Source organism: Furipterus horrens, unplaced genomic scaffold (assembly GCF_987537825.1).
Source record: "Furipterus horrens unplaced genomic scaffold, mFurHor1.1.pri manual_scaffold_10, whole genome shotgun sequence".
Taxonomy (NCBI): Eukaryota; Metazoa; Chordata; class Mammalia; order Chiroptera; family Furipteridae; genus Furipterus; species Furipterus horrens.
This window is the reverse complement of record NW_028327180.1, coordinates 89,913,653-89,938,298: the sequence shown is the minus strand read 5'-3', so window position 1 is coordinate 89,938,298 and position 24,646 is coordinate 89,913,653. Positions and strand designations below refer to the sequence as shown.

Genomic DNA, 24,646 nt, shown 5'->3' with positions numbered 1-24,646 from the left:
ATGGTTGCCAAATAAGTTCATCAAAGAATGAAGATGAAGATGAAAAATACACAAAGAAGTCAGTCCACAGAATGGGAGAACATTGTTTGGAAATCATATATCAAGAAGTGAAGTTTGGGGTAAAAACCCTTCTCCGCGATTACAAAATAAATAAAAGGTTGGGGGAGGTGGGGATACACTAAAAGACTTCCAGTCTCAGATCCGTGGCTGGTTAAGTAAAGCCAGAGGGGGTGTCGTTACAGGACTGTTTGAAACTCAGCTTCTTCCTGTGTAAACGTAAGCAGAGGAACTAATTCATTCAGGCTTTGAGCACTTTCCGTAGCAAAAAATCTGCTTTCTGTTTGAATGGATTTGTCTATACTGGATATTTCATATAAATGGAATCATACAATATGTGGTCTTTTATGACTAGCTTTTTTTTTTCACTTAGCATCAGGCTTTCAAGGTTCATCCATGTGATAACATATATCAGTACTTCATTCATGTTTATGGCCTAATACTATTTCTCTGCATGGATATGCTACATTTTGTTTGTCCATCCATCATTGGATGGGCCTTTGGGTTGCTTTCCCACCAGCAGTATGAGGGTCCCAATTTGTTCACATCCTCACGAAGACTTAGGTTCTGTTTTTGTTTTTCTGATTGCCATCCTCATGGATGTGAGGTGGTGTCTCGCTATGATGTTGATCTGCATTTTCTTAATGACTAGTGACATAGAGCATCTTTTCATGTGCTTATCGGCCATTTCTGTATATTTGGAAAAATAGCTATTCCGACGTTTGCCCAGTTTTAAGTTGGATCATTTATCTTTTGTTGTTAAGTGGTAAGAGTTCTTTCTATATTCTGACTAGTCTCTTATTGATACACCAGTTCCAAACATTTTCTCCCATTCTGTGGGCTGTCTTTTCACCTTCGCAATGGTGTCTTTGAAGCATGAAAGATTTTAATTTTGAAGTCCCGTGTAGCTGTGTTTGTCTTTCATTGCTTCTGCTTTTGGTGTCATCGCAAAGAAATCATTGCCTAAAGTCATAAAGTTTTGTTTCTGTTTTCTTCTAAGAGTTTAATAGTTTTAATCTTATATTTAGTCCTGCGTCTGTCTTATTCCACATTGTATTCCCAGTGCCTAGAATAATAGCCTGATGTATGGAAGGTCCTTGAAACTTACTTAGTGAAATGAATGAATTACTACCTCTTGAATGAATGAAGTGAATAAATGGATGAATGCACAGAGCTGTTGCTCACCCCCCCCCCAATGAACCTGGCAGCTTCTCCTGTCCTATTTTTATTCACTTTTGCATCTCTTTACTTTCCCTATTTGACAAGACGTTGCTAAGATATTTCCTAAATAAATTGTGCCTGGTCTACTTTGGTTAAATTGTAAATATGATAGCGATATAAGACAATTTTTTCTATCATAAACATGTTGGTTGGTTTGATATTTTGTTGGCTTGTCTTGTGTTAGACAGATAAATTCAGATAACATGGCAATGCTTACATTACAAAGTAAAAGTCTCTTCCTTGGTGGGACAAGTGAGTGTTTGGGCGTTCTTTGTATTACTATTTAAAAAATTTTTTTAAATATATATATTTTCTATTGTTAGCTTTTATTATTATTATTATTATTATTATTATTATTATTTTAAATCGTATTTATTTATTTTCAGAGCGAGGGGAAGGGAGGGAGAAAGAGAGGGAAACACCAATGTGGTTGCCTCTCACATGCCCCCAACTGGGGACCTGACATGCAACCTAGTCATGTGCCCTGACTGGGAATCGAACCAGCGACACTTGGTTCGCAGGCCGACGCTCAATCCACTGAGCCACAGCAGCCAGGGCCTTAACAACTTTTTTATGTTGAATTTTTTTAAAGTTGTCTCTCACAGTGCCAGGCGCAGAGGGAATTCAGCCATGGGCCCTGAGGGGTTGCTGGGTGCTAGGTGCTTTATATTCATTTTTCATTTCATCCTCAGCTGCTGAGGAGGAAACATGGGCGAAGGGAGGTGACCAGGGGGCACAGCTTGGTGGAATAGCGGAACCCGAATTTGGATGTGGATCTCCTGCATCCTGTTACGGCCTATGTGTCTCCAGGAGCCAGCCCCTCCCTGGGCATGGAGCCAATTGTCTCCTTCACCTGCCCCTGTCATCGTGAAGACCCAACACTTTCCAAGCCTGTGTGGGGTGGGGGTCGATGGCCCAGGGTTCAGGAGTTTCTGGAACAGAGGGGCTGTCATCCTGGGACTCGAAGCAAAGAGGGTGTGGAGGGAATTGGTGCCCCTAACCAGCCACCAGGCGGGCTCCCACCTCTTGCTTTTCTGGGGCATCCAAGGCTCTCGGGAGGCAGCCCTGACCCCCCTTCTGCCCTGCCTGTTCCAGGAACTGAAGCTGCCTGCCTTCCAAGCCCACTCACCGCTCCTGAAGAGCCGCCGGTTCTTTGTTGACATCTTGACCCTGCTGAGCAGCCACTGCCAGCTCTGCCCCGCGGCGCGACACCTGGCTGTCTACCTGCTGGACCACTTCCTGGATCGCTATAACATCAGCACCTCCAAACAGCTGTATGCCGTGGCGGTCTCCTGCCTCCTGCTTGCAAGTACGTGGAACCTGCTTCCTGCCCTGGGTTGCCTCCTCCTCAGTGAGCCTGGGTGATCCCCAGCCTTTGTGCATTTCCGTGACCAGTGCACATCTTCTGTGCTCATCCTTAGCTGAGTGGGAACTAACGCTATCAGTAGTAGCCATCAGCATTTTCTTTAGCATCTGTAATGTACCAGGCTAAGTGATAAGGATTTTAGCCTCTTGATCTTAAGAAATCCACACAATGACCCTGGAGAAAGATAACGTTTAGTACCCCATTTTACCAAAGCACAGAGAGGTCACCCAGCTCATATAGCAGATAAGAGATGAGCCCAGAATTGCACAGTGTCGGAACCTGCTTCCTGGTATGGGGCCTCTGAATGTGCTGGGAGGGGGACCTTAGCAACCACTGTTCTGAGAGGTGTTTAGAGATGTGACTGCTTGATGGGGGGCCTAAGCTGGACCTATTATGTAGTCAGCAGACCTGGGGACAGCCCTCTTGGGTTTTGCATCTTTAAAGAGGCCTCACTAAAAATACAGTAAGTAGAGCTTTGCCCATCTGTCTGCCTTGGTAGGGTGTGTGAATACGCTGCTGCTCAGGTCATCTACTTAAAACATAAGTCTGCCACGCCTCTGTGCCACTTAAAATTGCCTCCTGGTTGACCAACATTATTAGGATCAAGGCCCACTGTCAAGGTCCTGCCTCTCTAACTTCAGGCCTTGGCCCTCTTTGTTCTCTGGGTTCCAGTCAAAGCCCCTTCTGTCACAGTACTTTGCACATGCTGTTCCCTGTGCTTGGGGAGCTTCCTATTCCCTCCCCTTACTTGTCTGGTCCTGGTTAAATGTCACTCAAGCTGCCACCCCCAAGAAAGCCTTTTCCGCTGCCCTCCACAGGTAAGTCTCATGGCATCGCGTACTATTTATTTATTTATTTATTTATTTATTTATTTATTTATTTATTATCTTCACCCAAGGACATGCTCATTGACTTTTTAGAGAGGTGGGAAGGGAGGGAGAAAGAGAGGGAGCGAAACATCAATGTAAGAGAGAAACATCAATCGGCTGCCTCTCATACCTGCCCCAACTGGGAATCGAACCTGTAACCTAGGCATGTGCCTTGACCAGGAATCAAACCTGCAACCTTTCACTTGACGGGAGGATGTTCCAACCAACTGAGCCACACTGGCCACGGTGGCATCACATACTTTTAATTAACACCCACTTCCCCACTAAACAGTTGAGTTTCAGGGAGGAAAAGGAGCCTGGCAAATAGTAAGACCTCAAAAAAAAAAAAAATGTACTGGCTAAACAAAATAAATGGAGCAAGGGTTTCCTTGGACCTGAACTTCCATGCTTCTCCAGGTCGCCCTTAATACAAACGAGTGGAATGCCCCAGGGTGGCCCAGCCATCATGATATTTCCTAGACATCTAGTATTTTCTTAAAATTTAATCAGACTGTCTCTACCACAGTATGTTACTGTCCTGTTTTATTTTATGGGCGTGCTCCCCCACCCTTGAGCCCAGTTGATGCTGTGAGGAGATGGGGTGCGTCTCCTCCTGTGGCTTTGTCTGCTCCTGGCACACTGCCACGGACTCCCACGGGCACGATCACCCAGCTCCACGCGCTTTAGACTTCTCAAAATTCTGTCTTGTTTTCCACCCTGGCACCTTCCACCTGCTGTTATTTTTAATCCCTTTGGCTACTTTGGCTTCACGGCCTCCCGATGTGTGATTTTCTCTACCTTGAGCCAGCTGGATTTCCCGTGTTACACAGAGGAGCCAACCTGGCTGAGTCCACCCTGCTTGCTGCTTCAAAGTCACAAAGCAACATGCAGCACTCTGCTGCAGTCTTGGGAAGGGATACGGGGCTTGCAAGACACCCCTGCGAGGGCAGAATGGGCATCACATTTCAGGCGGCCCAGGAGGAGCCTGCACCGTGGCCTTTGGCCTGCTGCTGTCTGTGATCTGTGGGCTGCATCGAGGCCCGCTGGGGGCAGGGGACTTAGATTTCCATGGGACCACGCAGGCTCTCCCCAAGCGTCTGTCTGGGGAGCTGGGATGTGAGGCACACACTGGAGACTCCTTTGTGCTGCCGGGGCCATCGCTGAGGGAGGGGACCCTGCAGACAGAGAGGCAGACTCCCCCACCCACATGTCTGAGGGCAGCAGCCAGCCTCAGGCGGCAGGACCGGAGATTTCAGGACACCTGCCATATGCTCAGAGGCCCAAGGAAAGAAAAGTTTCCATGACAGCCTGAAATCCTATTCATTCCTCCCTCCCCTTTCCCCAGGCGACTGTCAGCTACAAGGGGGGTCACCTTGCCTCAGGACTTTGAAGTTCTGCTAATTCTATACCAAATAATTCCCAGACAGATAAGAGCCACAGTTCTTGCTCCACCCGTCAGTGCTTGGTTTTGAGAGCTGCTTCCAGATAAAGGCCTTTGTACAGATGGAGCCTTTTTGCCTATATACAGGCCCTTCTGCCCCCATAAAACAGGACCCATATCTACAGGCCTACGGAAGGAGGTGGATAAAGAACCAGCTTATGGGTTGTTCCATGGAGGACCAGTGGCAAGGCCATCCCATTGTCTCTCTGTGACCAAGTTAATTGTTTGGGTTTCCTACTTGACACTAAAAATAGTCTAGCTATAAATATGCTATAAATTGAGGAGAGCCACCCTCTCTGAATCTTTCATCTCATGCAGCACCCCTACCCCAACTGTCTTTTTGTTGTTTCATTAAAAGGATAATTTGAAAATATGGAAACCTCACAACTTTCAGGTGAGTTGGCTTTTATGTGAGCTGACTGGGATAGTGTGACATCAATATCAGTCATTCTGGTGACAGCAGCTATGTTGCTTCCGGGTCCTTTTCTGTATACCCGGCCTTGTGCCAGTCACTTGACACACACATCACATGGAATCCTCACAAGCAACCTCTGTGAGCATGCTGTCATCTGCTCATTCTATAGGTTCAGAGAAGTGGAATAACTTGCCCAAGGTCACACAGCTCAGAGTTTTATTTTTATGATTTTTAATGGAGGTAAAATTCATACGACAACACAAAATTCACCATTTTAACCATTTTAAAGTGTACAATTCTGTGGCATTTAGTACAATCACACTGTTTGCAGCTGTCACCTCTGTGTAGCTACAGAACATGTTTATCACCCCAGAAGGAACCCTCATACTCATTAAGCAGTCGCTTCTCATTCCTTCCCACTGCCAGCCCCTGGTAACCACTAATGCATCTTCTGTCTGTACAGGTTTGCCTCTTCTGGACATTTCATGTAAAGGGAATTATATAATAGATGGCCTTTCGTGTCTGGCTTCTTTCACTTACAAGATGTTTTCAAGGTTATCCATACTGTAGCATGTACCAGTACTTCATTCCTTGTTATGACTAAATACTGTTTTATTTTATGAATGTAGTACCTTTGTTTATTCATTTGTCTGTTGATGGATGTTTGAGTCATTTTCACTTTGGGCTGTGGACATGTTGGTATCAGTTTTCACTGATTTTTAAGTATAAACCTAATTGGAGGTGCTGGTCAAATGGTAATTCTGTGTTGAACTTTGGGAGTAAACTTGGAGTTTTGCTTTTGCCTGGTTCTTGCTGTTCAGAGAGGATGGGGTGTTGCATCCTTAACTCAGGGCACGGAGCAGCAAGAAAAAGGAGAGAAGGTGAGAGAATCTCAGAGGGCAAGAGTTGGGACCAGTGGCCTTTTTGCTAGGGAAGCTTGGCTTTAAAAGGAAGAACTTATTTTCTCTGGCAGATAAGTCAGTTGGTTAGAGCATCATCTTGATATCCTAAGGCTCTGGGTTTAATCCCTGATCAAGGTACATACAACAATCAATCAATCAATGCATAAATAAGTGAAACAACAAATGGACATTTGCATTCTGCCTTTCTGCCTGGTCCTGTCCAGGATGTCCAGGCGAGGAATGAGTCCTCGGACCAATTGCTTTGAAGGCTCCTAAAGCCAGAAACCATTAGCCACATCTGGTAGGCCAGGTACCAGTAAAAGCCGTTGCCTGCCGGGTGCTTGTGTGCTGGGCCTTGGAGGCTCTCTTAGAGGCCTTTCTCCCAGTGAACCAACCACCTTCACACCCCAGCACTCACCACTGCATCCCTCCTTTCCCCCCACCCCCGGTTTGATCATTTGGCGACTGTTACTTCTGAAAAGCAGCTTCTTTGACAGCAGGGCAGGGGGGCAGGATAGTGTCACCCATTGGAGATTTTGGAAACTTGAAAGCAGTTTTAATCCTGCCTGGTAGAAAGTATGACGGATGGCGCTGCCTTCCTTCCCCGGGGAGGTGAAGCCCACCGCTCTCCACTCTCCAGATGCTTGAGATGCCTCTGGGCACTCATTGTAAGCAGCACCTGCAGAGGGGGGCGATTTTTCCAGGTGGCCTTTTTCAGGGGTGTATTTCGGACAGAGCGTGAGATTTACTTACAGGATTAAACCCAAACCTGCAGAGAAATGTGGCTCCGCCATGCAGGAATAATTTAACAGCTCTTTGCGTCTCACGCAAGTGTGCCCAGGAGGAATAGGACATTTCCTCCCAGACATGGGTTTATGTTTCCAAAGTCAGGATAGGCTATGTGCACATAAAGTGATAACTGTTGATCGTATCCTCTGAAAGCTGCTGCAACATGCGTGGGGCCCCTTCTCATTGGTGGCATCGTACTGGTGGCCGCCCAGCACAGGGCGGGCTGGAAAAGGTGGTGTGTCACGTGAGGGCCACACTGTGCACATCCGGACTTGGGGCTACAGGCTTACAGCACAGTGGGCAAGGACAGGGTGATTTTCCAATTCCTGTTGCCATCTCTGCAGAGTGGCAGGCTTAGCGCCTTTTCATGGGAAGGATTTTGTGTGAGGGCCTGTCAGACAGCTGGCTAGGCTGCAAACTCCAAAATTCTATAATTTGTCTTAGCAAGTCTACTGCCCAGACCTGTTTGTCCAGGGAGGGTTTGATTTTTTTGTTTTTTTTTTTTGTTTTTTGTTTTTTGTTTTAGTGGAGGGATACGTTCGTTGACCATGCAGTGTTCAGGAGCCCTTGACCCCACACAGGTAAATCATTCAGAAACATTCATTTGACCTCTGCCACATGTGAGACACCGTGTTCAGCCCTGGGAAGGAATGTGTATAGTCTCTGTGGTTGAAGATGATTCATTTCACACACATGTGCCTACTCTGCACTGAGCCTGGAGACAGGGGAGCGCATCACAGACCAAGTACCCCTCCTGAAGAGGCAGCCTTCAATGCAGACAGCCAACAGGTCTCTGGGTACATGCCAAGAATAAGCTAATTGCCCTTCTGAGAAAAACCCAAGTGTCCTTCCTGTTAGGAAAACAGCCTGGCTCACACAATTCGTGGGAAACTGACCGGGACGTTGGCGTCAGGCACCGTTTGCTCTTTATGCCGTATGTAGTGTGGCTGCTGGAGCCAAGTGTTTGTATTTATCTTCTTTTTATTTGCCGTAACCTTGAACCCTGCCTGTAGTAAATACTTGTATTGTAGTACCTTCTGCCCTGTTTATGGCCAGCATTGATGTGTACCCATTCTCCTGCTATTGCTGGTGTGGAAGCGGACTCTGGAGTCCTCCTTCACTAGGTCCCTTGTTCCCTGGGAGAACCACCGGGAGGGTTTTCCGGATTATAGCTCGTCCTTGCCTCGCCTAGGAGACCACGCAGTGGAGAATTCACTCCCTGGGATACAACAGCCTAACCTTCTCTGGGCACCCACTGCCCAGTCGGCACTGGTTATTAGTATCAGCAAGGCAGCTTCGGCTGGTTTGCACCAGCCTGTTACACCCCTGGGTGGTGAGAGAAGAGACCGTTTTTACGGCAGTTGTGTTGGCCTGAATTTTTGAGAGCTTGTCTTCAAGGAGCCTGCCTCTCCCTGCCTCCTAAGTCTTCATTTTAATTATAAGAATTTCAGTGTCTAGACAGGAAGTCTCTTCTTTGTCACTCACATGTTGGGTTTCTGGAACTCTTCTAGGAAAGTCTGATACCTCCTGACCTGTGGGCACTCGTAAAGCAGGTTTATGCCGGGATAGTCTTGGTCGAGAGGCAGACCCATGTTCTAGAACCTTCTTTGGCATTTACTCTGCCAGTTCTGGCTTCGAGGATCCTATCAGTGGCATCTTGTCATCTGAGAAGTTTAAACTGTTTTTCCTCAGCAGAAGAGTTATATTTATTTCTTATAGAAAATTGGAATGTAGAAAAAACATGTAAAGAATGAAAGTCAGTTGCAAACCCAGTACCTTTTAAAATATATACTCAAAATTTGAGGGGAGAGGACAGATTCTGGCCTCAGTGATCACAGAAGGGCTGAATATTTAATGAGTGTTTATATGCCAGGCAGTGGTCTGAGTTCTTTGTGTGGATTTAGTCATTTAATCCTCAAAATAATTCTATGTATGGGGTTGGCCAAAAAGTTCAGTTAGTTTTATCTATACAGTGGCTCTAATAGTGCTTAGCGTTCTAGTAGTGCTTAGCTGTCTTTAACTTCATTCGAAACAATTTTGTTAGATTGTATTGTGACAGATGTCCTATCAGCATGCATTTTTTAAAATCTTATCAAAATTGGTGAATTTTTGTGCAGCCATTTTAATATTGAAGATGGAAGGAAATACACAGCATTTCTGGCATATTATGCTTTATTATTTAAAGAAAGATTGAAACAAAAAAAGATCTGTGCATTGTATGGAGAAGGTCCTGTGACTGATTAAACATGTCAAAAGTGGCTTGCAAAGTTTCTTGGTACTATTGACATTTTGGCGAAATAATTCATTGCTGTGGGGCTGCCTTATGCATTGGGAGATGCTTAGCAGCCCCCCTGGCCTGTACCCACTAGAAGCCAGTAGTGGGAGACAGCTGACGTACTCAAAATATCCAAATCAATAAAGATATTGGTGAGAATGGGAAATGTCTCTTTTTATTTTACGGAAAAACGTAACAGACTTTTTGGCCAACCCAATAGTAGGCAGTATTATTTGCCCTGGTTGACAGAGGAGGAAACTGAGGCCCGTCAAGTTAAGTAACTGGCCCCAGGGTACACAGCTGGAATGGGGACCCAGGCAGCTGTGCTTGCGCCTCTGTTCTCAGCCACTACACCTGAGTGACCTTTATCCGGTAGCAGATCACCTCCTTTTGTGGCTGCAGCGGGAAGACTCGGCCAGCTGTGGAGAAGTTGCTGGGAGACCCTCAGCTCCGCTTTCTGAGCCACATGTTAGCTGACCTGGGTGAGAATGTCAGCCCTCAGGACTGGGTCTCATGTCTGGAAGTGGCCTGCCTCTCCTCCTCCTCCTGCTCCCAGCAGAGGTTGGAGCAAAGGTCCCAGGACCTGCGGTGCCCACGCCTTTGGCACTGCCCGGGAGGACTTGCTCTGCTTTTCCTGGAGTCTTGGCCTCGTGAGGCCTGGTCCAGAGCAGCCCCGGCCCAGCTGGGTGTGAACGTTCTGCTTTGCAGTGACTTATTATAGGAGACAACTCCACTTCTCTGCACGAAGCCCTCACTCGACCCTGGCTCCAGATGCCGGCCATTTATATGACAAGTGGCCCCTGCTTTTAGACAGTCAGTGAAATTATTTGGGTCCGTTGAGCCAGAAATTTGCCGCAGCCACCATGTGAAATCGTCACACCAGTTGCTGCATCCTGAGACAGCAAATCCTCGCAGCCTGAAGGGAAGCCGGTGTGTGTGACCCAGTTGGCTGAGGGCCACCTCTGACCTGGGAGGCATTTTTAGTTTCCTCTCGAAGGAAAATATGGCCCACAATCTCTGTTTCCACCGTAGCACTCAGGAATTGATTCAGCCTGTAGGAATGTGCGTTCCTTCCTTCCTTCGTTCAGTGTCTATTGAGGACTTCTGTGTCCCAGAGACCAGAGACCCAGGCTTGCTTTTAAGAGGAAGGAGGCTCGGTAAGAGCGCTTTTTCTTTGTTTTCTGAGGAAGGCAGTGAACTCAGCCTGGGAAGGTACCAGATCGACCCAGTCGGCCCCGAAAGCCCAGGTCTGGCTGAGATCGGAGGCTTGTTTCTCCAGGACATTCCATAACCTCCGGGTCCCTGGGGTGACCAGCAATCTTGGCCATGCCGGCAGCAGGTGTTGATGGGCATAGTGGCAGCGGCTCCCCCAGCTCCCCACCCCTGTGGCCTTCATAGCTTCCTCTCTTCCCTGAAGACGCCGTAAAAACGGTCTTAGAGCTGGAGGGTGGGCTTGCTCTGTCTGGATTTCTCTCTCCTCTACATGAAATCCTATCCAGAAACTGATCTGTCATGGAGCCCGTGACCGTGGTTGCTCGGTTGGTCGGAGTGGTGCAGAGGTTTAGGAAGCAGAGCAGCGCCAGCGTTTGTTGGGCACTGAGCGCGCCGAGTCTGCTGCCGTCCTCACCACGGTCCTGTCTACGTCTGTCGTCACGTCAGGCAGGCCCCAGAGGCGGACACTTGCCCCAGACCACACGGCTGTGAGTGGCTGAGCTTCCTAGGACCCAGGATAGCCAGCTCAGTGCGCTCTGGCCCCCTGTGTCGCATTGGGAAGTGAAACAGCCTTTCAGACGCTGCTGGCCTCTGAGTCCTTTCCTGCCTTCTCTGTCAAATTGCTCAAAACCTGTCTCTGGTTCCTTGGAAAGGCACTTGTGTGCTGGACGTCTGAGCAAGTGCACCTTTTGGTGATGAGTAGGGAGCACCCTTCTAGCCTCTGATAGCTATAAGAAGCTAAAGAGGTGTTTTGTTTTGTTTTTTAAATGAAAAGCTGGTTTGGGCAACATTGGGGTGGTCCTTCACTATAGAAGGGATACCAGTGGAGACTCACTCTTCAGCTTCAATTCTGTCACCAGAAGAAAAAACTAAGCCTTGTTGATCGTACAGCTCCTTGGTGGACAGGCTCCAGGGTTGAATTGACCACATAGCATGAGCAGAGGGAAGATGAAGACAAGAGTAGTTGTGGAGGATGGGGCGGTTAGGTGGGGGAGGCGCTGCAACTGCCCTGACCCCCTCCTCCATGGGAATTCCTGCACCCAGACAGATACACTTACTGTGGAGAGGCTGGGATTTCAGGGATCCTCATGACTGTATTAGAGATGTCCTACTTGTGGTTTAGAAAGCTCTGGACTTTCAGAACCATTTGTTTATTCACTTAAAAAGAAATGCAGCTCTTTAACTATTACCATTACTAGGCCAGATGCTCTGCTAGGTGATGGGGACCTGTAAGGTTCTATGAGACAGATGTGGTCCCATCCTAATGCAGCACACAGCCAGACTATTCGCTTTACTTTGTCCCTCTCGGGCTAGCTGGGTGATGGGGGCAGCTCCACCTTTTTCTGAGCTGCTGATTACTGTGGAAAACACTCGCCACCCCCTAGGGTTGTTACCAGAATGAACAGGATGCTTTGGAGGACACAACAAATCAGTGCAGGGAGGCTTGCCCTCCCTGAGGGCTTCCTGGGGTTTCAGAAGCCTGCAGGGCTGTGGTGGAGAAGGGCTGCAGCTGCCCAGCCCCCTGGAGCTCACATCCTGGTGTGGAAACTCCCTGCCCCTTGCTAAGTCGTGCCCCAGTGGTGAGGACCCATCTGGGAAACGCTTTGGACCCCTCCTTTCCCTCCTTCTCTGGGAACCTTGGACCCACTAGCAGGAGGGTGGAGTTCAAAGTCACAGTCTGGGGGAGGAGCTGGAGCCACTGCAGCATTCACTCCTGGTGTCCAGCAGAGCCTGGCCAGTAGCTCTGCCTGTTTTTAAAGACATTACGCTTTTTTTTTTTTTTAGGAAAGAAAAATAGCCATATATTGCTTTAAAAGCTGGTTCTGCCCTGGCTGGGTAGCTCAGTTGATTAGAGCATCATCTGGGTATGCCAAGGTTGTGGGTTTGATCCCTTGTCAGGGCACCTATAAGAATCAACCAATGAAGGCATAAATACGTGGAGCAGCAAATCGATGTCTTTCTCCCCTACTCACGGCTTCCTCTTTCTCTCTAAAATCGATAAATAAAAATAATAAAATTAAATAAAGGCAGTATAAATGTGGATGATTGTTCGAGCTGCGTGGTCATGCGTCCTTGGGCGTTCATTATAATATTTTCTCTGTTTCTTTGGTGTATTTAAAATTGTCCAACATAAAGCCTGTTTTTATTTGCCTCGTGGAAGCGATTGAAAGTATTGTTTTTCTTGGCCCTAATTCAGACAGGTCAGGAATCCTGTTTGGTCTGAATAAGGCTTGATCGCTACAACGACAGTGGGTGGAAGAAGAAAAGCCAGTCCTCAGAGTAGTCAGTTCACAGAGACAGAGAGTGGAACGGTGGTTACCAGGGGTTGGGGGAGGGAGAAAGGGAGCGATTGTCTCATGGGTCTACAGTTTCAGTGTTGCCAGATGAAAAGAGATTAGTTGCACAACAGTGTGAATGTACTTAATGCCACTGAACTATACAGTTAAAAATGATTACAAGCCAGTCTGTGCCTACCCCTCCTGGGCCTGCTGGGTGGATAGTGTTTTGCCACCGTGGTCTAGTGTCTGCTTAAGAGTGTAGGTCCAAACGTTTTAAGCTATTTTCTTGTGTATAATAAAGTACTTGGGTGTGTTTCAGGTAAATGAGGTGTTGTTAACAACCAAAAAAAAAAAGAAAAAAAAAATCTATTGAGACGCACTCATTAAGGGAGACCTTTAAAATGTAAGCTTAGCCCTGGCTGGTGTGGCTCAGTGGATTGAGCACTGGCCTACGAACCAAAGGGTCGCCAGTTCAATTCCCAGTCAGAGCACATGCTTGGGTTGCAGGCCAGGTCCCCAGTTGGGGGCGGGGCGCACAAGAGGCAACCACATATTGAGGTTTCTCTCCCTCTCTTTCTCCTTCTCTTCCACTCTCTCTATAGATAAATAAATAAATCTTTTTAAAAACTAGAAGCTTAAGAAAGGTAAATCACTAGCCCCGTCACTTATAGTTTTGTTACTATGAACTGTTTTAACAGTTTTTAATTTCTGGTTATATTCTTTCTTTTTTTAGGAATATCTTAGAGCTGTTAGCCCAGATAGAAAAAAATAAGAGTTTAATTTTGTTACTTCCTGAATCTGGACAAAACTGGAAATTGTTTTTAAAAATGCCTGATAGCTGTAAACAAAACTGATATATGTACTGTATTTTGTCAGAATTTGGAGGTACTACAAAAGCTATTCTGGAATGCAAAAAAAAGAGAGAGAGAGAGAAAGAGAGTTGGGTCCACTAATTGACCTGCCAAGAATCCCCCCCGGCTCCCTGTGCACCAGCTCCTGGGGGCGGCATGAGCAGCGGGCAACTGGGTGAGCTGAGGGTCTGAAAAGGTGCTGTTTGCAGGTTTCACCTTCACTACCAGCCACCAACACTAAGGGCTTCCAGGGTGTGCCTGGCCTCCCAGACCCAGGGTGAGTGCTTTAATTGGGTTAGGATTTTTAATAATCTTAAACTTACGTTGATAGTACTCCTGCTGACCAAATTTGCAGCAAAGTGAACATCTAAAAATAAAAATATAAATGGAAAGATAGAATTGTTAAAATTTCATTTTTCAACCCCAATGTAGTAATTTATTCAGGAGAGTGGATCACCTATGGATGTCAAACTATTGAAGGTTTTTGGGAAACAGGATATTCATAGAGTTTCAAGCTGACACCTCACAGACTGCTTATTAACGTCACAGGAAAACTGTCCCTTTAAAACGGAGAGGTCTGGGGCAGCATGTTCACCTACCGATTGAACGCAGCATGGCTCTTGAAGGGACACACTGACATTGTATACAATTCCTGATGTGTTCCAGTGAAAAGCACAGAACAGCACCTCTCTGGTTCTCTTGCCCAAACTGTTTGATTGTAAAGAAGCAATCAGACACTCCAGAATAGGAGGCCAGTCTTCCAGTCTCTCTCTCTTTTTTTATGAGACAACTGTCCTAGATTCATCTAAAGAGTCAGTGTCATGAAAAACAAAAGAAAGAATGGGACTAAAGTGACCTAACAGATATCATATGTGAGCCTTGTTGGATCCTGTATCTTTAAAAAAAAAAAAAGAAAGGGTTATAAAAGACATTTTGGGGACCCTTGCAGATTGCCAAATATGGGTTAAATATTAGAAAATGTTATTGAATTAAGAGATTGGTAATAACATTATGATTATATAGGAAAATGACCTCCGGGGTAGATGCTGAAGTGTCTAGGGGGGCACGTTCCATCTGCAGCTTAACTAGAAATGATTGAGCAGAACCAATACTTACCTACATGCTTGCCTACACACACACATCCCAACCAAGCGTGTGTCAAGCAATTAGTGAATCTGGGTGAAGGGTCATCTAAATTCATCTTTTCTGTGGATTTGAAAATTTTCCAAATACATCGAACACATTGAAGAGAGTCTGTGGCTCTTGTCTGACTTGGAAAGACTTGGACTTCTGTCTCCTGCACCTCCCGGGGGACCTGCCTAAAGACTCCCAGGCATCTGTTGTCTGTGCCGTTTGTCTTGTCGATAAGAAGCAAGCAGCTGAGTGGCGGTGCTTGGTGGCAGCAGCACTGGGGACAAAGGACAAGCCCCACTCACGGTCATGGGAGGAGGGGAGGAAATGTCTGCCAGGCACGTGCAAGACCAGGAAACTCATAAAATCTTTTCTGGCTGTGAAATGGTTTGTGCTGGGAAATAGTCGCTAAGCTGGGGCGGTTGGCAAGCAGTTAGGAACAGGGGCTGTGAGGTCGCTGCTAAATGCGGAGCTGAGTCTCAGCCTTTTCTCTTGAGTCTCTGGGGATCTGAACAGAATCTCCCTGGAAGGATCTGGTGCATGTCCAGCAGAAAGCCCAGTGCCCGGCCTAGCGCAGGACTTCATGCAGCTGTGTGCTGGGCACATGAGCTATTCCCATTCTGCATGGCTGTTTCATCCCCCCCCGGGGCATCATCTTCCTAGGTGGGGAATGGAAGGCCTGTGGAATTTCGTGCTGTTAGGTTCAGAGCCAACACATTGAGCAATCAGACCCCCCTGTGCCTGGCTCTGGCCTGTAGCTTAGTGGGTCCCCAAGAGGCAGCAGGTGAATTCAGACTCAGTAATTATGGCTGCTTCCATTTCACGGTAATCCTCTTGGGCCTGGTGGTTGGGGGGAAAAGCAAAGCCCTGAAAGATTTGAAAAGCACCAAGGTCAGGGAGGAGACTAATCGGATGGAGCGCACCTGCCAGTCGGACTAGACTGCTGGCTGCCAGCAGTGCCGTGAGGGGTCTTAGTACCACCCCAGCACAATGCATGTTTCTGCAGTGACTGTGACCTTCACTGAGCCACCTTCTGCTCCTTGGAAGAGCTCCCTTATCTATTGAATGCCTGTGACCAATGTTGGCTCAGTTCAGCCCAAAATTCAGGGAAACCTTCACAGTTTTGCACAAAAATGTATCATTTCTTTTTAAATTGTACAAAGAACACATGATCATGAAAAAAAAGGGGGGGGACTACAGATAATCAGAGATCATCAGAGGACAATTCAAATGGCCTAGCATTTCACTCTCCAGAGAGAACAATTCCTTCTCTCAGTGAATATTCATTGGGCACCTACTGTGTGCCAGGGACTCTTCTGGGACGTGGGGGCACGGAAGCAAATAGGTGGGCATGGCTCTTGTCTTCGTGGGGTTTGGACCTGTTAATGATCTGCTGGCCAGGAATATTAATGCTTAACAGTAAACAAGCAATCTAAGTGTGAAGAGTGCCTGGATGATGTCCAGTGGCCTCTGAACTGCACGCTGGAGGACACGCGGAAGGGGGTCAGAGTTTCCACGTGGCTGGGTCCTGTGTTTAAGGGTGGAGGGCGTGGGGGCTAGGAGGCCAGGCCAGGCCAGCCAGGCCCCAGCCCAGGATCCAGCTGTATAAGAGACTTTCCCTTGGGCAGCGTTGACCTTGCCTTTACCTGCCTGAGTCGCCCCTGAGTGTGATGGCAAGGGAAGGGGCGTGTTTTAGAGGTGGTTCCTGATGGGTAGGGCTCCGCTCCTCGCCGTGTGGCCCGTTTCCGCTCGCTCAGCTCCTCCCGGTGGAAGAGCAGAGGTTCTTGCCGTGACACTTTTGTCCGCTCAGTGGATGTTGTCAGGCTCCCCGAGAAGATGGACACACAGGCTTCCCAGAGTCAGCGTTTCCTTTCTCGGCGACATCTTTCGAGCCTTCCTGCAGCCGGTGTTGTAGGGCCGTCTGTCGTGGTTTCCTCCTTACCGCTCCTACGAAGCACAAATGCCTGATGAGAACTGGGTCAGAAGCCCTGGCGGTTGTGCACAGGTGTGTGACACTGGGCTGTTCCCGTCACTGGCACAGACGCGAGCTTTGAGCACAGCTGCCTCTGCCGACACTCGTTCAGCGGCTTTTCCGAACCCAGTGAGGTTGGGCTTTGGAGGCCGCAGGTGACCGGGGCGAGGCCAGGACTTGGGGCTATAGGTGGGGACTGTGGTCAGGGAGGGCTTCCAAGAGGCAGTGACTGAAGGCAAGAGAACAAGGCGAGGCTAGCCTGGTGAAGAAGGGACGGGGACGCGTCCTGCAGACGGAGGCGCTATATAGACGAGGCTTGTCAGCAAGGAGAGCGGGGTGCCCTCCGAGAACCGCACTGACAGAGGCCCCAGCCAGGTGTGTGTGGCTTCCCCAGCATGAGGGGTGTAAGGCTGCAGAGCCCCCCACAAGGGAGGCCATCCCTCTTCCCCCTAAAACTCCAGCACCTTGACCCTCAGCGGGCCTGACCCCCTGCGGCCACTGGTGGCTTCTCTGTCCTGAGGATGACGCCAGGGCTGATACGTCAGAGCCTTGGTTCCCATGACCAAGGCTCATGTTCTGTCTTGTTTCTCAGAACTTCTCGCAGGGACAGACTCCAGTTGTCCACAGTGGTGACATGCTTGGTAAAGGACCCTTCCAGGCTTTCTTCTCTTTGCGGTCTTCTCCTGCCTCCCAGTCTTTCCTAGGCTCACCTGCCAAGCACTCTGCTTCCGAGAGGACCCAAATTAAAAACCCCACTGGTGGAGCTTAAACTCAACACTGAGGTCACAGGGAGCTACTGAAAGGCGTTTCACATCTAGGGGCACAGGGTCAGATTTGCAGGCTTATTCTGACCACGACCTGACTGTCTGAGCAGTCCTGGGGTTGAATTAGTCATGACCAGGTAGGAGAGCGCCCCTCGCTCTCCAGGCCCTCACTGCTGGTACTGACGACTCTTGAGTACTTTCTGTGTTCCACGTGCTACCCTGAACATTGGGTATGCATTTTGTCATTGCATCTGGCAAAGGCCTTATGAGGTCCAGGTTCCATTTTACATATGAGAGAACTGAGGCACAGAGAGGGTAAGATACCTATGCATGATCACACAGCTAGAAGTGAGGGCTTGGGGATTCAAGCTCAGATTCGACAGATCCAGTGTATATGTCTGTACCCCCTTGGCAGTGGGGCCTCCTGGCCTCCTGTGCTCCCCTCCAGCACCATCCAGGCACTTTTAGGTGACCCTTTATTAAATTCCTGGGTGCAGGCGAGTGCTGTCTCCCAGTAACCTCTGCTTCTCCCACAGGTAAATTCGAGGATAGGGAAGACCATGTGCCCAAGCTGGAGCAGATAAGCAGTACAAGGATCCTGAGCAGCCAGAACGTCACCCTCACCAAGAAGGAGCTCCTGAGCACGGAGCTGGTGCTCCTGGAGGCCTTCGGCTGGAACCTCTGCCTGCCCACGCCCGCCCATTTCCTGGACTACTACCTCTTGGCCTCCGTCAGCCAGAAGGACCAGCACTGCCATAGCTGGCCTGCCACCTGCCCCCGCAAGACCAAAGAGTGCCTCAAGGAGTACGCCCACTACTTCCTAGAGGTCACCCTGCAAGGTGGGGCCCGATGTTGGGACCTGTCACCGCTTCCTCACCCACCCAGGGGCTGGGGTTAGGGGCTGCCAACAGGCACACATGCATGTCCACCCCGGGAGTCCTCCTGCCTGGCTGGAGCCCATCCACCCAAGTCACTCCCACTTTGCAAGGGATAAACAAAAAAGGAGCCAGGACTCACCCACTGTGTTACCAATCATGTGTCAAAGGGAAATAGCAGCTTACTGCGGGCCACCGGTGTGGTACAAACTTAGTGTCACCTGGTGCGTTTTTTATGGTAACCTGCAACATTGCAGATCTAAATAGGACAGATTTGCAGGTGGGTCAGTCTGGAAGAGCTGTCATACAGATGGGTGGGGGAGGTGGTTATGTTTACACCTGCTTTAGCAATTAGGTTATCCTGTTTGGGGACTTCTATTTGAATCTCACTCTTTCAAATCTAGGTGTTAGGTAAAATACTGAGTTAGAACCACAGCTGATTCAACCAACCACCCAGTAACCTACCACAAACCAAAATGGTCACATGTAACAGTGTCAACACATCAGGTATTCATTGGGCGCTGACTACGTACCTGGCACCTTATTTTAGTGCTTTGCATACATTAACCTCTTTTGAATCTCCCAATGACTCCACCTAAAAATCATGTCTGTTAATCCCATTTTGCAAGTCAGTTTCCTCAACTGATGCTCAAGAGGTGCAGTCACCCACGGTCATTGCTAAAATTTAAGCCTGGGGAGTCTGGCCCTGGGACTGCACCTATAACCCTAATACCACCCTGACTGATTTTATATTTTAACAGGCAAGATTTGAAGTCATTGAAAATCAGACAATTTAAGACAGCATGATAGTGCACTGATAACCAGGTACCCTTCAGGAAAATTGGGGGAATTTCAATAATTTGCCTCTGCACATGAGTAGCACCAGCTTTGCCAAGTTGTAAGACAGCTTAGTGCGGGACTTAAGGTTTCTCAGATAATTTTACAAGGTATACACATTCCAGAGCCTCACGTTATGCACCTCGTTCACCCGTATAGTTTTTATTTGTCAACCATACTTCAGTAAAGCAGGGCGGGGGCTTCCTCAGTAAATGCAAGTCAAACGCCAATGGTAGTTATGAATATCAAATTGCTGTAGTTATTCATTCATGCATTCATTGATTCAACAGATTTTTGAGTACCTGCTGTGGTCCAGGCTTTGTTACTATTAACAAGCAGCCTTTGAAATGGCATGTCATTCATACCTAACAACCAAAGAAAGGACAGGTGTTCTGTGGTCCAGCTGTAGCCCATCTGCAAACCCCTTGCCACCCCCAGGAGCCGTGGACCATATTTTGAAAGTCACCGCTCTAGGCTGACACCTGAAATCCCAGATTGAGAGCCGAGGTTGTTTAAGACTCAAGAACTTGACGCTGCTGCTTGCGCTTTTTCATTGTGGGGGGGGGGGGGGGTGGCTGGCGCAGCACAGCAGTAACCAACTTTGATGATTCTTCTGATTCTAGGGCATGCAGCGCGGGTAGGGCGAGCACCGGACCTCCAGGAGAGGCTTTAGGATGCTGACTCCCTCTGATTCTCTTTCAGATCATGTTTTCTACAAATTCCAGCCTTCTGTGGTCGCTGCGGCCTGCGTGGGGGCCTCTAGAATTTGCCTTCAACTCTCTCCCTACTGGACCAGAGACCTGCAAAGGATCTCAAACTACTCCCTGGAGCATCTCAGCACCTGCATCGAGATCCTGCTGGTGTAAGTCCCTCTCCAGTTCTGGCCCAACTCAGGCAATTTCCTGAAGCCTGAGGCTTATGGCGGGCCCCCCAGCTAGTGTGTCACGTGACATGGGTCATGGGGACTGCCGATAGCATTGGGGTGTGGGGAGTTGGTCCTTCCTACTTTGGGCAGCTTTGGGTTTAGTTTTCAGGTCAAGGATGAGGGAGAGAAGGGTTGTGTGCACGACCTCCTGCGTGTCTCGCTCTTTGATCTGAGCTGCAGTGAGTCAGTCAGTCTGTGGATGATCGCATTGAGGACCTCTCATTACAAGCTGTTATCTCAGATGTGGACACAAAGCTGACCTCTTAGCCAGCTAAGCCCAGAGTGGCTTCACTTAAGAGGCCACAGCTTCTTTACAAGGATCCCTGGGAATCTTGGGGACAAAACATTCAGTGTGTCAGAGAAGATGCTTAAAGGCATCGTAGACCCAACACCATGAAACTGGTATCAGAGGTGAAAGGGCTTGGTGGTGACCTCAAGGAGGAGGACTGATAGGACAGAAAGGTCCTGCCTGACTGCATCTAGTTGCTCTTCCACCTGACAGGTGGCAGCATCTCCTAGACGCTTGGCCCCACTGAACAGGGGGCCAGATCCCTAAAGAGCCACCTCTTGGCCTCGAGATGTAGCTGCCCTTGTCTCATTTTTTCTGAAATGTTAGTCCTGCTCCCTGGGCCTTGTTTTAAAACCTGTGCCTTTTAGAAACTACCCAAAGCCAGAGAACGCAGTGTGGTCTGAGTGCCGACAGGGTCCCCTGGATTCTTAGCCACCAGCCCTGCCTCTTCATGGCTGTCGCGCTGGGATAGCCACCTGCTCAGACCTGCAGCAGCCTGCATTGGCTCCTATCTTACATTCCCCTTCACAGATGGGGAAACTTAGGCCCCGTGGGCATCTTGCTTGGGATCCGTTAGCTCAGGATGACCCTGCTGGGACAGAGCCGCTGGAAGTGCCTCAAAGGCAGAGGTGGGGCTTGGCTAAGCCGTGCCAGGTGTGGGGACGCAGCAGTGAGCAGGCGCAGACGGGGTCCTCCTCGTAGGAGCTCACGCTCCGGCCTGGTGCAGGGATAGAGAGTAACCCGGAAGTTACCACCCAGGGTGGTGACTGTGAGGTGGGGCAGCGCCACTGGAGGGCAGCGAGGCTAGCCTTGAGGGGTCAGAAGAGGTCGTTACAGGGCGGAGATCCAAGGCCTGAGGTTAGTCGGGCAATAACTGAGGCAAGGCTGGACGGGGCCCGGCGGTAACAGCACACAGATCCCATTGAGCCAGGCAGGTGGCGGCGCTCTCAGGTGTCTGCCTTGAACCTCTGAGTCTCACCCAGGTCCTTCTGTTTCAGAGCTTACGACAATGTCCTCAAGGATGCCGTCACAGTCAAGAGCCAGGCCTTGGCGATGGTGCCCGGCACATCCCCAGCCCCCACCCAAATGCTGTTCCAGCCACCTGCCTACCCCACCCTCAGCCAGCCAACACCGGTGGCCCTGGGGCAGTTCCAGACCCCAGTGCAGGACCTGTGTCTGGCCTATCGGGACTCGCTGCAGGCCCACTGTTCGGGGAGCCTGCTCTCAGGAGGCACTGGCTCATCCCTCCACACCCCGTACCCCTCCCTGCAGTCCCTAGACGTGTGCCCCGTCCCCCTCCCCACGTCCCTCAGCATGCAGATGGCCATCGCAGCCGAGCCCAGGCACTGCCTCGCCACCACCTACAGAAGCAGCTACTTCAGCGGGGGCCATGCGTTCCCTACAGACTGTTTTGACAGATAGGGCCCTTTGGGCCACCCAGGGAGGCCTTGGGGACCCAGGCAGAGGAAGAGGACACCAACGAGGGAAGCTCAGCAGGACTAGGCGACGGGGAGGCCATCCCCGCAGAGCCTCGTTGCCCTGGATTGGAGAGGGTCTGCGCTCTTTTTAAATAAACAGACCCAAAGCAAAACAAGTCAATGAGATCCCTCACCCAAGAGCACTCCTCTGGAAAACGTCTTCCACGTGTGCCTGCGGTGCAGGGCGGTGGCTTGGTGGCCGTCCCCTGAAGCCACGGGCCCAGAGCATCCAGAAACACCTGGTGAGAGGCCAGGAGACCAGGAACTGGATGCAGACACCAGTCTGCGAGCATGTCCGGTGTTCAGCATCAAGGACTCCTTTATTCTTTGCCCATGGCAGCTACACCACTGAAGAAGAAGGGGCAGCCTGACATGTCCTCAGGACCCCGACTGATCCGGGGGGTGCCCCATGCAGGGGCCTGTGTGGGGCTGGGGCCTGAGTGCCTGGCTTCTGAGGCACAATGGGCAGCTATCTAGCCTTTACTATTGACCATAAAACCTTGTTCCCCCCTTTTAGACATTTCCCATGCTGCTGCTTCCCGAAGTGACCTAGCTCTCTGTTCAGTAAGGAGTCTTGTTTACATACTGTATCAGGGATTGTGTGATACTTGAAAATTCCTTTGGAGAAAAACGATGTTGATTGCCACACTGCCTTGTCCCACGCACAGGCTGTAGGTTCAACCCTGGCTTGGGACTGACCGGTGGGTAACAGCAGAGCTCCCTTTTCAAAGTGTATGGTTTGGGGGAGAACCACTTTCCTATCTCTTGGTTCCAGAAGATTCCCCATTTCAGATGCTGTGTTCACCCATAGAACTTCAGTAACCACCCAGAGATAAAAGGTTGTTGAACGGTAGACAAAGGTTTAACACGAACATCCCCACCTCCCTCTACCTGCTTCTAGTGCATGAGTTTAAACCCAGCCTCAGCGTTGAGTTTGGCGAAGGGTAATGATGTGGAATGTGTTTGTAAGGCCAGCTGGATTTGGGAAGTGGGCAGGGGGGTGCGTGATACCCAGTGACAGGCATGTGATCATTTGGATCAAAAGCCGGTGTTTGGGTGTCTGCACCGAGGGGACTCTCAGGACCACACCAGTGGCCATGTGCAATATGATTTTATTCTGACTCAACGGCCTGTGCTCAGCATGTTTTTTTGTTTTTGTTTTTGTTTTTTTTTTGGTTGGACGGGGGACACATTGTTCACCCAACAGAACTGGGAGGTGGAAAGAACCACGAAAGCATTTTTTTTTTCACATGTTTGTTTTTTAAGAAGAACCCATGTTGGCTTTGTTGACTCGTTTGCCTGCCCAGGGGACTGGCGGGCTGCTGAGCCGGGTCCGAGGGACGCTCCGAGCCGGAGACGGCCTGCGCGCAGACGCGGACTGAGAAGAGACTGGGTGTGGGTATGGCACTGCTGCTCCATCGCGCTCCCACGGGACACTGCACGCTCGTTTGTTTTTTCTCTTTTTCCTTTGCCAACCTCCTATTTATGTGCGACTGGTTTGGATTCCAAGTTGTTGTGTCTGTCTATTCTGTGGCTGGCAGCTTGTGAGGGGTCCCGAGGAAAAGGTGTCCCGCAATAAACATGTCACCTGCTCTCGGCCTCTAAGTGCTCTTCCTCGTCGTCTTCCCTCAGCCAGCCGCACCCCACGCCCTTCCACACTGGCCCCCGAGGGGTCTCACTCCTGCGGAGTTTGTGGGGAGCGGGTGACAGACAGCTGGCTCATACTGGGCTGGGTCTCCCTGGGGACATGGGCAGCTGGGGTGACTAACGCTTCACATCCCAGCTCTACTGCTGAATCAGTTAGGGTTCTCCAGAGAAACAGAATCTATTATATATATAGCAAAAGATTTATTTTAAGGGATTGGCTCAACCTTGCAAGTGCCTGGATTAGGGTCAGAGTCACGGTTGTACTTCCTCATGTCCATCTCTCCACCACCTGTTCTCACACCTGAATTCTCTTCTTCATTTCACTGATTCTCAGAAGGGCTCCCTTTTGCTTCCCAGGGGACACGTGTCAGTGTCTGGAGACATTTTTGATTGTCACAGTTTGGGGAGGTAAGGGGCTGGTATTTAGCAAGTAGAGGCCAGGGATGCTGCTCAACATCTTACAACACAGAGAACAGCCCCCACAATAAAGAATTATCTGGTCCCAGATGACAATAGTGCCAGGGCTGAGAAGCCTCAGCTCCCATGTAACCTGCCAAAGGGGACTCTTGTCATACCCCCTAATCACCCTTGTCATTACCCCCTTTTATTTTCTTCATAGCGGTTAAAAGCTCCTGAGGTGATCTTGTTGATTGGTTTACTTGGTTTGATGGTTGTGTTCTAAGCTATCTAGAATATATAGAATAGCATTGCCTGGTGATGGTGGCACTAACCATAGCAGCGGGCATCATTGAGTGTTTACTGTGGATAAAGCACCATGCTAAGGACTTTGCTGTCCTTGTCCTTGTAAGGCTGGAACTTCATTAGCTGTACTTTACAGGTCAGAGAGTGGGGCATACAGAGGTTATTCGCCTAAGGACAGCTGTGGAGAAGGAGCCATGATTCAAACCCAGGCAGTCTGGAGCTGCCCCGCTGCCCAGTGCTGCCTCCAGGGTTTTGAGTGAGTGAGACTCCTAGCTGTCCCACTCACTCAGTGGGAAGACATGATGGAAGAATGGATATGGATTCATTAAAGAGTTTTCTGGCATCCATG

General features: G+C 49.3%; 1 protein-coding gene across 2 annotated transcripts in view; it reads left to right on the top strand.

Moving 5' to 3' along the window:
* CCNJL (cyclin J like) overlaps window positions 1–23,541 on the top strand; it is a 46,516-nt gene extending 22,975 nt beyond the window's left edge. For both annotated transcript variants that reach the window (XM_090289698.1, XM_090289697.1), the window contains exons 3-6: window positions 2,374–2,587; window positions 18,081–18,383; window positions 19,959–20,118; window positions 21,469–23,541. In XM_090289698.1, coding sequence (XP_090145824.1) covers window positions 2,374–2,587; window positions 18,081–18,383; window positions 19,959–20,118; window positions 21,469–21,892 — 1,101 coding nt within the window. In that variant the 3' untranslated portion in view covers window positions 21,893–23,541. The remainder of the gene's footprint in view (window positions 1–2,373; window positions 2,588–18,080; window positions 18,384–19,958; window positions 20,119–21,468) is intronic.
* Window positions 23,542–24,646: the final 1,105 nt, after the last annotated feature.